The sequence below is a fragment of the Aethalodelphis obliquidens genome, unplaced genomic scaffold (genome assembly GCF_003676395.1).
Source record: "Aethalodelphis obliquidens isolate GAN/ISIS:26980383/991018 unplaced genomic scaffold, ASM367639v1 scaffold7, whole genome shotgun sequence".
Taxonomy (NCBI): Eukaryota; Metazoa; Chordata; class Mammalia; order Artiodactyla; family Delphinidae; genus Aethalodelphis; species Aethalodelphis obliquidens.
In genome coordinates, this window is record NW_020837951.1 from 65,463,655 (window position 1) to 65,478,199 (window position 14,545).

The window sequence follows — 14,545 nt, forward strand, 5'->3', positions numbered from 1 at the left end:
TCTTAAAAACCTTTTTGCATATAACTACATACTGTGCATGTACCCTCAATGAGATCCAATTAGTTGCAAAGAATTTGCATTTCAGTTAGTGTGGGATAACAAGACTACAGGGAGGCACAATGCAATTCCACCAGCAGGGTAAGAAAGTGTGTTCTTTTTTGTTAGCTCTGTAAGCAATAATTCCCACAACTGACTGTTGTAAATGTTACTGATCTTTTCAATATTTGGGTATTGAGGTGGGTTAGGTTTTTCCCTCCATTAAAAAAAAAAAAAATCACATGTTGGTGCAGATATGAGCCACAACGAACACCTTGAAGAAACAAATGAGCGAAGGATTTTGTTTTGCGTGTTTGTATGTGGGGTTTTTTTTGGGGAGGGGGACTGCATACTTTTTCTTTTCTTTTGGATACTTATTATAATTCTTTTAAAGGCACATTGCTTTCTTAAAATAAGTTCCATAAGTGGAGGTAAGGAAGCATCATTGAGATAGTTTCATATAAATATATATGGCTTTGTGATAAAGGCATACATTTAGTACACTGAGAAATTACTCAAGAATTTTCCTCTTTTCTAGCTATGTTTCCAACAATGTAAATCCTAAGCAAATATCAAATAAATGTACAATTTATATACACAGTTTAACAAGCATCTGTAGGACTTCTGCTGGTTCACGGAACAATACCTGTAATTCCCTGGGTTCAGTTCAGCAGCTGTTAACAGATTCTGTAATCTGTAATGACAGTAAACTGGCCTTTGCTCTTCTTTTATTCACTATTCATTTTCAAGGCTTGGTTAAGTACAGAGCTGGGTTAAAGATCAGTGGTTTTTCATGTGACACAAGCTGGTATTCATCTAATGGCTTGTCAAGACAAAACTGTCCCTGTTCTTGCCAAAATAATAAAAATGACGCTCCACATCGCATGACAATCAGCACTTCCTTGTGGCAAAACAACTCAAGCTTTTGTACTTCACATATTTTATAGAGAAAAATATTCAATAATTGGCTATCCAATCCTATCTGTGGAATTAGGCTGCCCTTCTCAACAGAGATTTTTTAAATGTTATGACCTCTCAACATGTAAACTAGTTTCTAATCAAATCACACTTTACGGTATAAAAAGAATGCTGAGGCTACAAATTCATATGGCATTAAGGTATATAACTTAATATATGCAAATTATGCAGAAGCAGCAGGCTGGGCCCAGTCACAGAGGTGCGGGGAACCAATTGAGGAAAAGTCATTTTTCTTGAGAACAAAGTATGGGACTTGCTTTGCAACATCTGTTGGGCTGTGTGAAATGTTAACAGATGTCTTAAGTGTAAAAAGGAAAAAGAATTAATAAAGGAAACCTCCTCTGAGCAGATAATCCACCCAAATTTCCATATTCCAGAGAAAAAAAGTTGACAGCAACCTTTTCCCCCTTTGAGACCTGCCATCCCTACTTTTTATTGTGTAAAGTTTCATTTTCTACGTGACGCTAAGGGGAAAAATTCTTTGACTCACTATAAAGAATAGAGAAAACGTAAAACAATTTCCACTGAGGTTTCCCCTTTGTGAATAATTATATCATAATCTAAGCTGCCTGTTTTCCCTTGAGTCATATAGGTCATTTGATGCCAAGACAGTGAAAATTCACCCCTCCCCCCAAAAAAATCATACAAAAAGATGAACTATTACTCTGCCTGCATGTTTTGGGGGAAAGGAAGGAAAGGAGATTAAAAAGCAGCTTTTAAGATAGAGTTCAGATATGAACACATCTCTACCCTTGAAGGGGATTCACCTATCACACCTACATCTCCCGCTCTCCACTGGCTCCTAATTTCCTTCCATTACCAGCCTTGTAAGAGTTGAAGCACCCCTCTTTCAACCGCCAATTATTCTACAGAAGCAAAGTCTGATCTTGAAGAAAATTTTTGGATTCTAGTAGTTGGATCCCTGCATTTAAATTTTAAGGAAACCCGAAAACTTTTCTTAGTTAACAACTCTCATTCGTGTCTCAATTTACCAGATGATCTAGGCACACCTGAATGCAGCCACCTTTAATCCAGATTAAAAAGATGACGCATGCTGCCAACTACTGCATCTAACCCTGTGCCCGCTTGTGTATGAATGGACTGAACTATGCACCTGTGGTCTTCTATAAATCTTCCTCTTTGGAGACATCAATCCTATGGCTTATTCTCTGAAATTCTGGGACATAAATTTGGGCTGACAGCTCATGGATTAACCAATTCAAAATGCAGTTAAGGATCTTTATAGATTCAAATGAAGGAGGAAAAAAATGGTGTTGTCCCCTTGGATTGCCAGTCTCAATCACTGGCCCCTCTCTCCTCTACGAGATTCTGTGTTAAAATTGTACATGTTACAATTTAAAACTGTTTACAGCTACACCTTCTCCAGACAGCCCTGGCAGCCTGCACTGGGCATTTCAGTATATAGAAACCTCGGCCAGAATAGCTTGAGGATTTCAGGGGACAAGAAACGCAGGCATACCTTTGATTTTTGGTTAGTTTGTTTTTTGCCAAAGCATCCTGGGTACTAAATGCTCTAGTGTTTACTCACAGGAATACCATAGGAGAGCACATGACCAAAAAATAACAACAATAATAACTGCTATACCAAAAAAATTGATCAGCTACACTGAGGGAGAAGCTTGTGCACTGAAAACATCATAATGTGATCTCAGACTAGGGGGAAAACAGGCCTCCTAAAATTAAGCTTGAATAGGACAGAGATTTAAATCACTTTCAGCAGTGGCAGGAACATCCCCCATAAGCAAATACTACCTAAACACTTCATCCTTCTATGGCAAAAGGGAGAAACCGCTCTGGTTGACACTTGTCTCTGTACCAACTGGCACAATCGATGTGATACAGCATCTGCTGACAGCCTAATCAGGGCCTCAATTTCAGAGAAACACATCAAGGATGTGTTTTCAGGGATATATCCAAATGCCATAATCCCTTGATATGCTCTAAAAAAATTTTAAATAAAGAGAACTTGGGTAGGGTGTGGTAGATGAGGTAGTTTATAAAATGTTAGGGAAATGATGAATCCTTAGAATCAGGACATTTGCAGATGCAAAAGCATCTGAGGTTGGCATGAATCTCGAGCCATCAAAAAAAAAAATGAAATCTTTTACCTACCCTGTTTTGGCTTAAAGACAGAAAAGTGACTTTATTTATCTTTTCTCAGCTATGAACAGTGACAGTGGCTTCTTCCTACCATAATGTAAAGTTCATGTTTTATGAGAAAGTCTAGAGGAAAACAACCAGTAACGTGTTTCCTTAAATGAGCATCAAAAAACAGGCTGGGGAGCATATAGTGGGCAATTAGTTTTTATAACCATGAAGAGCTACAAGCGCTGTAAAGACAGTGCTAATTTCTCTATTTACTTCCTTCTAAAGTCTGCAGACCCAAGAAACTTGCAGCCCCAGTGAACTTATCACAATAATAGTTCAAATTACTGTCGGGAAGGAAGATTGAGATTCGTAGGCCCCCAGTTAATCCAACACTGCTTTTAGAGCTGTCACAGAAAAAAGCAACTCCGCTGATGGTACCCTCTTAAATGAAATTCACAAACTTAAAAAATAAGTTTAAAAAGTGAAATACTGGGCTTCCCTGGTGGCGCAGTGGTTGAGAGTCCGCCTGCCGATGCAGGGGACACGGGTTTGTGCCCCGGTCTGGGAAGATCCCACATGCCGCGGAGCGGCTGGGCCCGTGAGCCATGGCCGCTGAGCCTGCGCGTCCGGAGCCTGTGCTCCGCCACGGGAGAGGCCACAACAGTGGGAGGCCCGCGTACCGCAAAAAAAAAAAAAAAGTGAAGTACTAGTATATGTGAAGTTTCATAATCCTCGGAAAACCACAGAGGCTATTTCATATAGATAGATATACTTATTTAAATGAAAAAAATGTTGAAACAAAGCAAATGTGAATAAACCTGAATATTGTTTTCAAAATTAAGGAACTCAGAAGATGCCAGAAACTCATTAACAGCATATTAAAAATAGGAAGAATTAATGGGTAACTTAGTTCTGAATAGTGATGACCTTCTGTGGGGAGTAGTGACTACAAGAGGCACAAGGAAAGCTGCTGAGGTCCAGGTGGTGTCCTGTATCTCCATCTCACTGGTGGTTCTGGGTATGATCACTTTGTAAATATTCACCAAGCCATATACCCTTATGATTTGTACACTTTTCTGTATGCATGTTACACTTCGGTTCTAAAAGTTTACTACTGCTACTGTGAATGGTACTGCTAGTAAAAACAGTGAAAACGATAAATTAGAACTATGTGAAAGAAAGAAAAAAGGGAGGGAAAAGAAAAACTAAGGGGGGAGTGGGAGAGAAAAGAGAAGGGGCAGAAGAAGACAGATACTTTATCACAGTCAAAAATCATTCATGTAACTGCCACTAAATGTACTGCCTGCAATGATTTCTTTAAAGGTAATAAGCGTGAGGAATCAAGCAAATACCTGAGTTTCACAAAATGGTGATGAGTGTGAAAGACAGTAAAAGGGAGGGAGACAAATACTTAGGTGAGAGATACCTTACCTAGGCGGTGCCAGAATGGGAGTGTATCCAAGAGGCTTAAACATACCTCAACTTGAGCAGCATCAACCCCACAACAGGGGATCCTGAAAGCTGCTTGCCCGCCCTGCTCATTAAGCCTATCCTCTGACTTGTGACTAGGGCTATTTGGAGTGGGCGCTAGGCATGCCTGTTGAGAGACTGGGAAGGAAATTACACATACTCTGCAGACAGTATTATTTGGAGACACTGAGTACATTAAAACAGATCAAAACCAAAAACAATTGCAAATCCACTCCTCTGACCACCTAAACACTTTTTAAGAGTTAACAGTCTCTAAGGCTGACAGCAGCCAACCATTAAATAAGTCCTGGAGAGAATGGAAGTAACAAAGTGGGAAGAAGTGAATAATTTGCTGATTGATAATGTATACACTTTTGCCCTGACTAGCTCAGTTTCTAGCTCCCTTTTCTTCCATGTGTTATAAAGACATATTTTAAACTAAGCACTTTTAGCCACTGTTAGGGAATGCTGATCAAAGCCCTACTTGCCAACTACAAGAAGGTGTGGGGAACACGAAAGTTAAAACATAGTCCCTGCTCGTGAGAAGTTTACAATCTAGTACAGATAAGCCAGGTACAATCTAGTACAGATAAGCCATGTACAAAAACAACCTTAATAAAACAACGTGATAAGTAGAGGTAGCGGCCAAACTGTATAGGACTTAAGAAAAGGAGATTCCTTCCAGCTGATATGGGAAGAGAAAGTTTCTAAGCAGAAGCAGCATTTGCACTGGAACTTAAGAACTGATAATTTTCCTAAAGAAGTGGTCCACTGGACTTCCCTGGTGGTCCAGTGGTTGCGATTCTGCACTTGCAACGCAGGGGATGTGGCTTTGATCCCTGGTCGGGGAACTAAGATCCCACATGCCACAGCCAAAAAATTTAAAAAAAAAAAAAAGTAGAGAAGTGAGAGCTGTCAAAAATTGAATCAGAGTACCGAGGCCAATGGAAAGGAGACACCCAAAAGAAGTGGTCCAGTTGGTGGACTAGAACGTTACGGTGGAATCAGTGTAGAGCGATGATGAATGAAAGGGGTAGACTGGTCAGTGGGAACTATTATAATGGGAGGGGTCCTGTATGTCACTAGGAAGAGTTGCTATTTATCCTGTTATCCATCAACAGTCAAGACCGCTGAAAGCTTCTCAACAGCAGCACAGTATGAACATTACTGTACTTGAAGAGGATTTATCTGGCAACAGCATGACGGACGGACTGAAGTGTGGAAAGACAGAAGCAAAGATACCAATTAGGATAGCTATTACAACAATCTGGGTAAAAAGACTACAGGCAATAGGGCTGGGGAAAAAAGAGCAAGATACAGCATGGAGATGAAATCCAGGGGACAAGAATGACTCATGTGCGTAACAAATGAGAAGAGCCAAAGATGACACTAAAGCTCTGATATTCTGAGCACAGGAAACTGGTCGCACTCTCAACAGACATGGGAACAAACGAGTTGGTGGGCATATACGGTAAGCTCAGTTTGAGAAAACAGTAGGTCACACTGGTGACTAGGCAACTAGAAACATTCAGAAAATAGGTTGACGCTGTAGTTATTGGATCTGAGAATCATCAATAGAGAAGGGACACAACAGGTAAAAGAAAGCGGCCAAAGTTAGCGTCTTGGGGGATACACACAGTTACTGTGGGAGAAGACAGGAGCAGCATGAACAGGGGCACTGTGATTGTCCAGTGTTCTCAATGGCAGGAGAAGTCAGAGTTTAGAGAGTTTTAAATGCTCTAAGAAACAATGCTACATTTAGAGTGCAGTAAAACCAAGTACAGTAATAAATATAATAAGAGCAAAACAAAATGCATGGGAACGATAAATACCAAAATCAGAATCCTGCTTGAGGATGGGAGGGCAGGTATTGGATAGAGGAAATGGCAGTGGCTACAATGTAATTGGGATGTTAACCCAGGGCTTCAGATGTATTTGTACATTATTAGTTCTTAAGCTTCAATAAATGGCTGTTCATTATCCCATTCCTCATATATGTTTGTGGTTGCGATATTTTATAATTATATTTTGTGTCCTAAGAGAAATGTCTTAGTGGGCAGATAGGTATAGAAGTTAGAGGATCTAGACTGGAAAGAAGTGAAGAAGTAAGCAAAGTACAAAGACAAAGGAGGCAGAAAAGGGCAAACATTCTATGGAGAAATTCTGCAAAGAAAGCAAGTAAAGTAAGAGAAAGGTGGTCTGAGAGTTTGCAGGGCCTGGGAGAAGTCTTAGTGTGTTGACTGCTTGTTTCTCACAACAGTGAAGAAAAAGGATCGCAGGCAAAGGGGACAAAGCCAGGGGAGAAAAGGATACTGAAGACCTAAGCCAGAGGGAAAATGATTAAAAAAAAAAAAAAAAAAAAAGGGTTCTAGGAGAGAATGCGATCAGGAAAACAAATGAAAAGGGTACTCTTGAAGGGAGAAGAAAAATTTTTTTCTCAGAAACCAGGGTAAGAAGAGAAAAAAATTCTGTGGTTAATATATATATATCTCAGAAGTGCTCATGTAGAAAGCCAATTTACTATCCATCTCCCCCACTAAGCTTTTCACTTGTTGAAAGTAAGAGAGTTTTATCTATCTTTGGTAATCCAGGGCCTAACAGAGTGCTTAACACATAGTAAATGCTCAATAAATGATAGCTACACAAAGGACATGACTGACCATCTCAGGAAAGATGAGGGCACTTGCTAAAAGAGACAGGACAGGAAGAAATCAAGGACCAACAGAGAGTAGAAAGTGTTTGGTCCAGTTGGAGAGGGTAACATGAAACTGAATCAACGAGAAATGAATAAAAGAAATGGCAAACTGCAGAAAGGACTCAGCCTTGGTTCCTGTAAAACTCTGAAAAGTTACAAGTAAGTGGACTGGGTTCAAGAAAGTGTAGCTCCCGTTTCCCAATCTGGAAAGTAGAATATTAGAAGCAGCAAGAAGCTCTTAATGCAAAACTGAAAAATGCCTTGTTTGAAATGTACACCCTGACATGCAATAATACACTGTATTTCTTTACCTCATAGCATTCTTACAGGATTAGTTCTTATCAAGAAAGTGAAACACTGAGAAGTGACTTTTGGATGAAGTTATTTAATTTTTATTTAGATGTCCCCCAAATCTAAGTGTTTACTAGGTAGGTCTTTTTAAATATCTATGAACTTCTTCCTGGCTAATGAAATTCCCCAAAGCAAACAAAAATCAAAAAACGTTATGCTTTCTCTGGATATAAGCCCAGGAGTGGGATTGCTGGATCATATATATGGTAGCTCTATTTTTAGTTTTTTTAAGGAAACTCTATACTGTTCTCCATAGTGGTTGTACCAGTTTACATGCCCACCAACAAGAGATACACGCACCTCAATGTTCATTGCAGCACTATTTACAATAGCCAGGACATGGAAGCAACCTAAATATCCAACAACAGAGGAATGGATAAAGAAGATGTGGTACATGTATACAATGGAATATTAACCATGAAAAAGAACAAAATAATGCCATCTGCAGCAACACGGACAGACCTAGAGATTGTTATACTGAGTAAAGTCAGACAGAGAAAGACAAATATCATATGATATCACTTATAAAAGTGGAATCTAAAAAAAAAAAAGGTACAAATGAACTTATCTACATAACAGAAACAGAGTTACAGATGTAGAAAATAAACTTATGGTTACCAGGCGGTAAAGTGGGGGAGGGATAAATTGGTAGATTGGGATTGACACATACACACTACTATATATAAAATAGATAACTAGAACTTCCCTGGTGGCGCAGTGGTTGAGAGTCCGCCAGCCAATGCATGGGACACGGGTTCGTGCCCCGGTCCGGGAAGATACCACATGCTGCGGAGCTTCTGGGCCTGTGAGCCATGGCCGCTGAGCCTGCACGTCCGGAGCCTGCACTCCGCAGCGGAAGAGGCCACAACAGTGAGAGGCCCGCGTACAGCAAAAAAAAAAAAAAAAAAGATAACTAATAAGAACCTGCTGTACAGCACAGGGAACTCTACTCAATACTCTGTAATGACCTATATGGGAATAGAAACTAAAAAAGAGTGGATATATGTATAACTAAATCACTTTGCTGTACAGCAGAAACTAACACAACATTGTAAATCAACTATAATAAAAAAAAATTTTTTTAAGTTATGCTGTGTCACATCTGTGACTTGAATGAAGGACTGGGAGATGTGGAACAATGTCACTTCATCAGCAAACATGAGAGGAAGCTGAGGAAAGCTTAGACCTGCTCCTTCCTGCAATCCAGGTCTCCAGAAGTGCAACTGTGGGCCAAAGTCACCCCAGCTCTCTGTACAATCAGTGGTGATTGCATTAGCGCTCTCGGGGCACTCTCAGTCCAGATTCCCCATAGAGAACTGGGAAATGCTGAGTTCCAACACCTGGCCAGCATCAGCAACCACCAAACAGTCACCTCGGGGACCTCGACAAAGACATTCATCCGCTGTGCTTGCAGCCACTCCAGATCGCCTTCCTAACAGAGTCCTTTCTGCGAGGACCACTGTCTAAGTGACCTGTCACAGAGCTTATAAAGCAGCATTACTACTGTGGGCCAAAATGAGATTGATCTTTGAGCTTCGTGGTCTTCTGTTGTCAACGGTGCATTATAAAACCAATACTAAATACTTTATAAACAGGTCTCCCTACAGTGTATTAGAAGAATAGTGCATATTTCATGACCCATAGTTAGGTAGCCACATATCCATCAGACTAATAAATTATTTATTAGGTGCTCAGAAGTGCAATAAGAGTCAATAAACTAACTTCTGAATACTTACAAGCTACTATTTCACTGGAAATTGCACCTGAACGAGAAGACTAGCGCACTCACTGAATGGGGGATGGAAACATCCCGGCTCTCTCACATGTCCTGTTAGAAGGAAGCACGGGCCTCATGAGTGAGAAGGGGACCTGAAAGAAGTGTCTTGGTTACTGAACATACAAAGAGCACCAACCAACCCTGTATTTGTTTCCTTTCTTTTCCATATAGTCTTCTCTGGTCCTACCAACCTTGGAGACAGCTCAGAGAAATAAAAATTAGTGGAAACATTTCCAACCCACCCTGAGTCAGACCATATGACAACCACCACCACTCATGCTTTGCGTCTGACATCTCCAAAGAAACTATCCAATGGCTTGAGTGCCCAAGCTCTCTGCTATATGTACAGCATAGAATTTGGCACTTATGAACCTCAGGTTTAGAGTAGCATTTTTTTTTTTTTCTGTTTTCAGTTAAAGGTCCCAAGATCAGAGACACTCAATGATACAGTCCCTGGTACCCAGTCCAACACCATCAGGCATCTCTTTCTGGGTTCCACCCCTTTGGAAAAGGACCTTCTGTTCAAGAATGTATTCCAGCCCTTCAAGAAGGAATTTCTTCAGCTGGGAGTTATTTCCCAAACTATCAGAGGCGTGGACCTTTGTGTAGCATTGTGGGTGCCAATGGTTTCACATGCTGGCCACATTAATACTGGAGAGCAAGCATCTGTAACCCACAGCTGAGTGTGCTCCAGCCCCAAAGCACCCGCAAGGCTGATGCCAATGCAAACCACTCTTCCCATCCCACTTCTGAACCACACTGGTTTTCTCCAGGAGCCAGGGGCTAAGATACAGTTCTGAAAATGAAGATTTTGGGTTCCTTCCATTCACATGATGGGTACAGAGTGTTGAGAAGAATACAGCCAGGGGGGACTGGCTCTTTTTTTTCTTTCCCGTTCCACACCAAGTGAACAAACCATAAAGAGGTTTACAGTGTCTAATGGTGTTCCAAAATATCCCAAGGGAAAAACCTAAATGGATAGATGTTTGCACACAGTTTTACGTCTTTCTTCCTAGAGTCTTATAGTTTTACCCCCATAGGCTGGAGGTTTTAAGGTTGAAAAATATTTTATGTGGGTAGGAAAAAGAAGTGGAAATAAAGGAGAAACATGTGAGAGATCTCCACTTTCTCAAAGAGACCTTCCCGAGTCCTAGAAATAATGAAAGAGTTGATGTAAAACTGTAAGACAAGACAAGTTTCTTGTATTACTTTTGCTACTACAACCACTACAGCTAAGATGATTATTCATATTAATGAGTTTGGTATGTAGACTAACTATAAAGGATGCAGTCTCTGACCTCAAGTACTTATCTCTGTCTTTTGGGATTTATTCCTCCTGCTAGATTTACTTTTATTCTTCGTACCCTTTCCCAGAGGAAGTGATCATCACTCAGGACTTTCCATGGGTGGGGTTTAAATATGGCGAAGACAAGGGAGAAAACTTTTGCCCTTGGACAGAGACAATGTTGGCCCCAGAGCTCAGGATGTCTAGAGTTTGTGACAAAAAGAAATAGAAACTCCCTGTGAACTTTTTACACTGGTCTCACTGAGCTTTATCAGAAAAATCTTATAAAGCGTGAAAGCAGATAGTATTCCAGGGAGCACGCAAGCACGCGTTCACACAAACTATCACTATCACCGCAAGCACGCGTTCACACAAACTGTATCACTGCACACAAATGAGCTAACGTTAGATAAGTCTCGATCCACCCTTTATACTCAGCTATTTGTGTTTTGTGTGTGTGCTTATAGCACTTGTCAGAGATATCCATGGAGTCAGTTTTGCCCAAGTGTTCCTGCAGTCAGATTACGTGGGTTTGAATACCCATGGAACCTTTTACTAGTCGTGTGACCTCAGCCAAATTCCTCATCTATAAAAAGGAAATAATACTAGCTCACCCAATTGCTGTGAAGATTAAACATTTTGATTAGTGCAAGACGTCTGGCTGAGTGAATAGCACATAGGCGCTCAATAAATATTAGGTGCTGCATATATATGTGTGTGAAGAGAGATTGCAAACCAGAAGCCCTCAGGCCAAGTTTGCTTTGCTTGGCTCCCTTCATGAGTGTGTATGAGTGTGCAAGTGTGTTTAATTCGTAGGCAACATGTTAAAAAAAGAATCAAGAATTTTTAAATGAAACTATGGATTTCCAGCTGTTGGGGACAGGGTGGAGTATCAGGGAACTAAAGATACAGCAGCAGAAATCCTCCGAGGTGGAGCTGTGCTCGCAGATGGGCAGTCTCCATGACTCCCCTTCATATTATAAGCCACTTGTTTCCCTCAATTCCATCATTTGCCTGACCTCTATAGCCATTTGAGTTTGCGACCCCTGCCTATAAGGGACTCCTCCTTAACATGGCATACACATATGAAGAATTCACACATAAATGAATATCATATTTAAAGTGTCAAGTACCAAAAACGTTTTCTATCATGTCTACCTCTGACAAAAGTAACACTGAAATGCATTATGTTCTCTTTTGCATTTTCCTAAACCGTACATTGTTTTATATTTATTTATATATGTGTGTGTGTGTATATATATATCTAAAACATAAAATAAATACACATATATATATATATATATGAGCAGTGAGTAAATACATTACCTGTCACTATATCAGGGCTTTTGCCACAGTTACAGATACGGGCTTTGTGACAGCTATTTCAGTAACGGTGGTTCTCAAACATACATGTTTTTAACTGATAAAGACCTTTTTTAAAAAAGAAATTCATACTGAACATGCAGGATAAGAAGCATAAAGCCTGGGCCCCTTGGTCTCTATAACCTGAGACACCTACATGAAATTGTACAACCCCACCAAAAGAAGTTTAGAAAAGGGATCTACTCCCATTGCTTTACTATACAAACAGGAAAACTGAGACAAAGTAACAAAATAAGCCGGTGGCAGACTGGACCATTTTTTTTTTGAGACCTGGGTCTCCCAAACTGCTTTTACATCGAGTTCAAAGCACAGGTCAAGAGTGTTGGGGATACAGTAGTGTACGAAGCCGCTCTGCTGACTTAATGAGAACCAACCATTAAACTTTCAGGAATTTTTTAAGCCAGTTGACTTCACATTGGTAATTCACATCAGTAACTGCTACAGATCAGAGCTCCCCTACCCCATGAACTAGTTGTTAAACACTTACAAATGTATTACTGGTTAAGATCCTGGCATTTGGCTGTTGGGGATTTTCACATGGTACGTGTATACTTGGTTCTAGAGATTTGAGGATTTTGGTGAAGAATATGAATAAAACCAAACCAAACCCTTAAGAGTTACAGAACAAATCTGGAGTGCCTAGTATGTCCAAGGCATTATGATAATAAGTTTTCTAAGATACAATTATAGTAAGATCTCAGTGTCCAGAGCTCTTAGGAAATTAATTGTTCTGGGTAGGCAAAGAGTCTGGGGGATGTTACTTTATATTTATTGAGCACCTGTTGTATGCCAGGTACTGTGGAAAGCATAAAATATTTTTTCATTTGTTCTTCACAGGTGCTATGAGATAGGTCTGATTATTCTCATTTTACCAATAAGGAAATTGACGCTAAGAAAGTTGACTCACTTGGCCAAGGTCTTACATTAAGTGTCAAAGTGGGGATTCAAGACCAAGTTGGTCTGGTTTCAAAAGATGTGCTCATCCCCATATCCTGCACTGCCTCTCCAATTTCTACCATTTTAGACAGGAATTCTTTGAAAAAGTGCTGCATATTCAACATATATTTTTAAACAGGACATATCTTTCTTGATAATCAAATTTTTTCATCTCGAACACCAAATTAATATGTAGTGATACCTTTAGGGTTTCTAAGGGCTAGAGGGGCCCTGATTGTTCCTGGAGGGAAAAAAGAATCTCTGGGAATGCTCTGTTTTTAAATTTTAAAATCTATCATTTTATCCTTTCATAGTTAGTTGTAATTACTTCTTGTATCTCTAATATCTGCCACCTTCCCACTTCTAGAACTTGCTGTTTTATTTTATTATAAGCCTTTCTAAAGAAATATTAAGCAACTGTTAAGATGAAAACAAAAAAAGGCTGGAAGCAGCAGTCCCTGCTACTCTACCCTTTCATGTTCCCAGGTTTCACTGACTCGTGGTCAACCGTGGTCCGAAAACATTAAATGGGCAATTTCAGAAATAAACAATTCATAAGCTTTAAAATGCACACCAATCTGACCGGCATGATAAAATCTCTCATCCTCCTGTTCGGTTCTGCTTGGGATGTGAATCATCCCTTTGTCCGGCGCATTCTGCCCGTTAGTTGCTTAGTAGCTACCTCAGTCATCATATCAACTGTCCTGGGATCACAGTGCTTGTGTTTAAGTCGTCCTTATTTTATTCAGTAGTGGCCCCAAAGCACTAGAGCAATGATGCAGGCAATTCAGATACATCAAAGAGAAGCTTTCAAGAGCTTCCTTTAGGTAAAAAGGTGAGAGTTCTTGACTTAATAAGGAAAGGGGAAAATATCGTATGCTGAGGTTGCTAAGATCTATGGTAAGAACTCATCTTCTATCTGTGAAATTGTGAAGAAGGAAAAAGAAATCTGTGCTAGTTTTGCAGTGCTACAACACTGCAAACTACAGTTAAGGCCTTGGTGCGTAAGTGCTTAGCTAAGACGGAAAAGGCATGAAACTTGTACATATATTTTGAGAGAGTAAAAGAGAAAGAGAGAGACCTCATTCACATAACTTTTATAATAGTATATTGTTGTAATTGTTATATTATTGGTTATTGTTGTCAATCTCTTACTGTGCCTAATTTATCAATTAAACTTTATCATAGGTATGTGTGTATAGGAAAAAACAAGGTATATATATGGTTTGATACTATCCAGGGTTTCAGGCATCCACTGGGGTCTTGGAATATGTCCCCCACAAATAAGGGGGTACTACTGTATTGTTAAGGAATATCTCCAAATATACCATAGTAAGAGGCAAGATATAGAACAGTAAATAGAGTGCACTACCATTTACGGCAAAGAAGAAAAAAACTGGGGAGGAGGTAATAAATACTTCTATATTTGGACTAAGCTATTTCTGGAAATACCTTTAAGAATCTGGTCAACAGAAATTACTTCAGAGGAGGGATGGGAAATCTGTTTTCTCTGTATAGGCTTCTG

The 14,545-nt window shown here is 39.9% G+C and overlaps 1 protein-coding gene across 12 annotated transcripts in view; it reads right to left on the minus strand.

The window, feature by feature from the left end:
• BNC2 (basonuclin zinc finger protein 2) overlaps positions 1–14,545 on the minus strand; it is a 429,908-nt gene that overhangs the window by 300,866 nt on the left and 114,497 nt on the right. The window contains exon 1 of one of the 12 annotated variants that reach the window (XM_027105915.1): positions 4,601–5,461. The exons of 10 other annotated variants lie outside the window; for them this stretch is intronic. In XM_027105915.1, coding sequence (XP_026961716.1) covers positions 4,601–4,789 — 189 coding nt within the window. In that variant the 5' untranslated portion in view covers positions 4,790–5,461. Of the gene's footprint in view, positions 1–4,600; positions 5,462–14,545 lie in introns of those variants that run through there. One more of the 12 variants, XM_027105916.1, reaches the window with a different exon arrangement.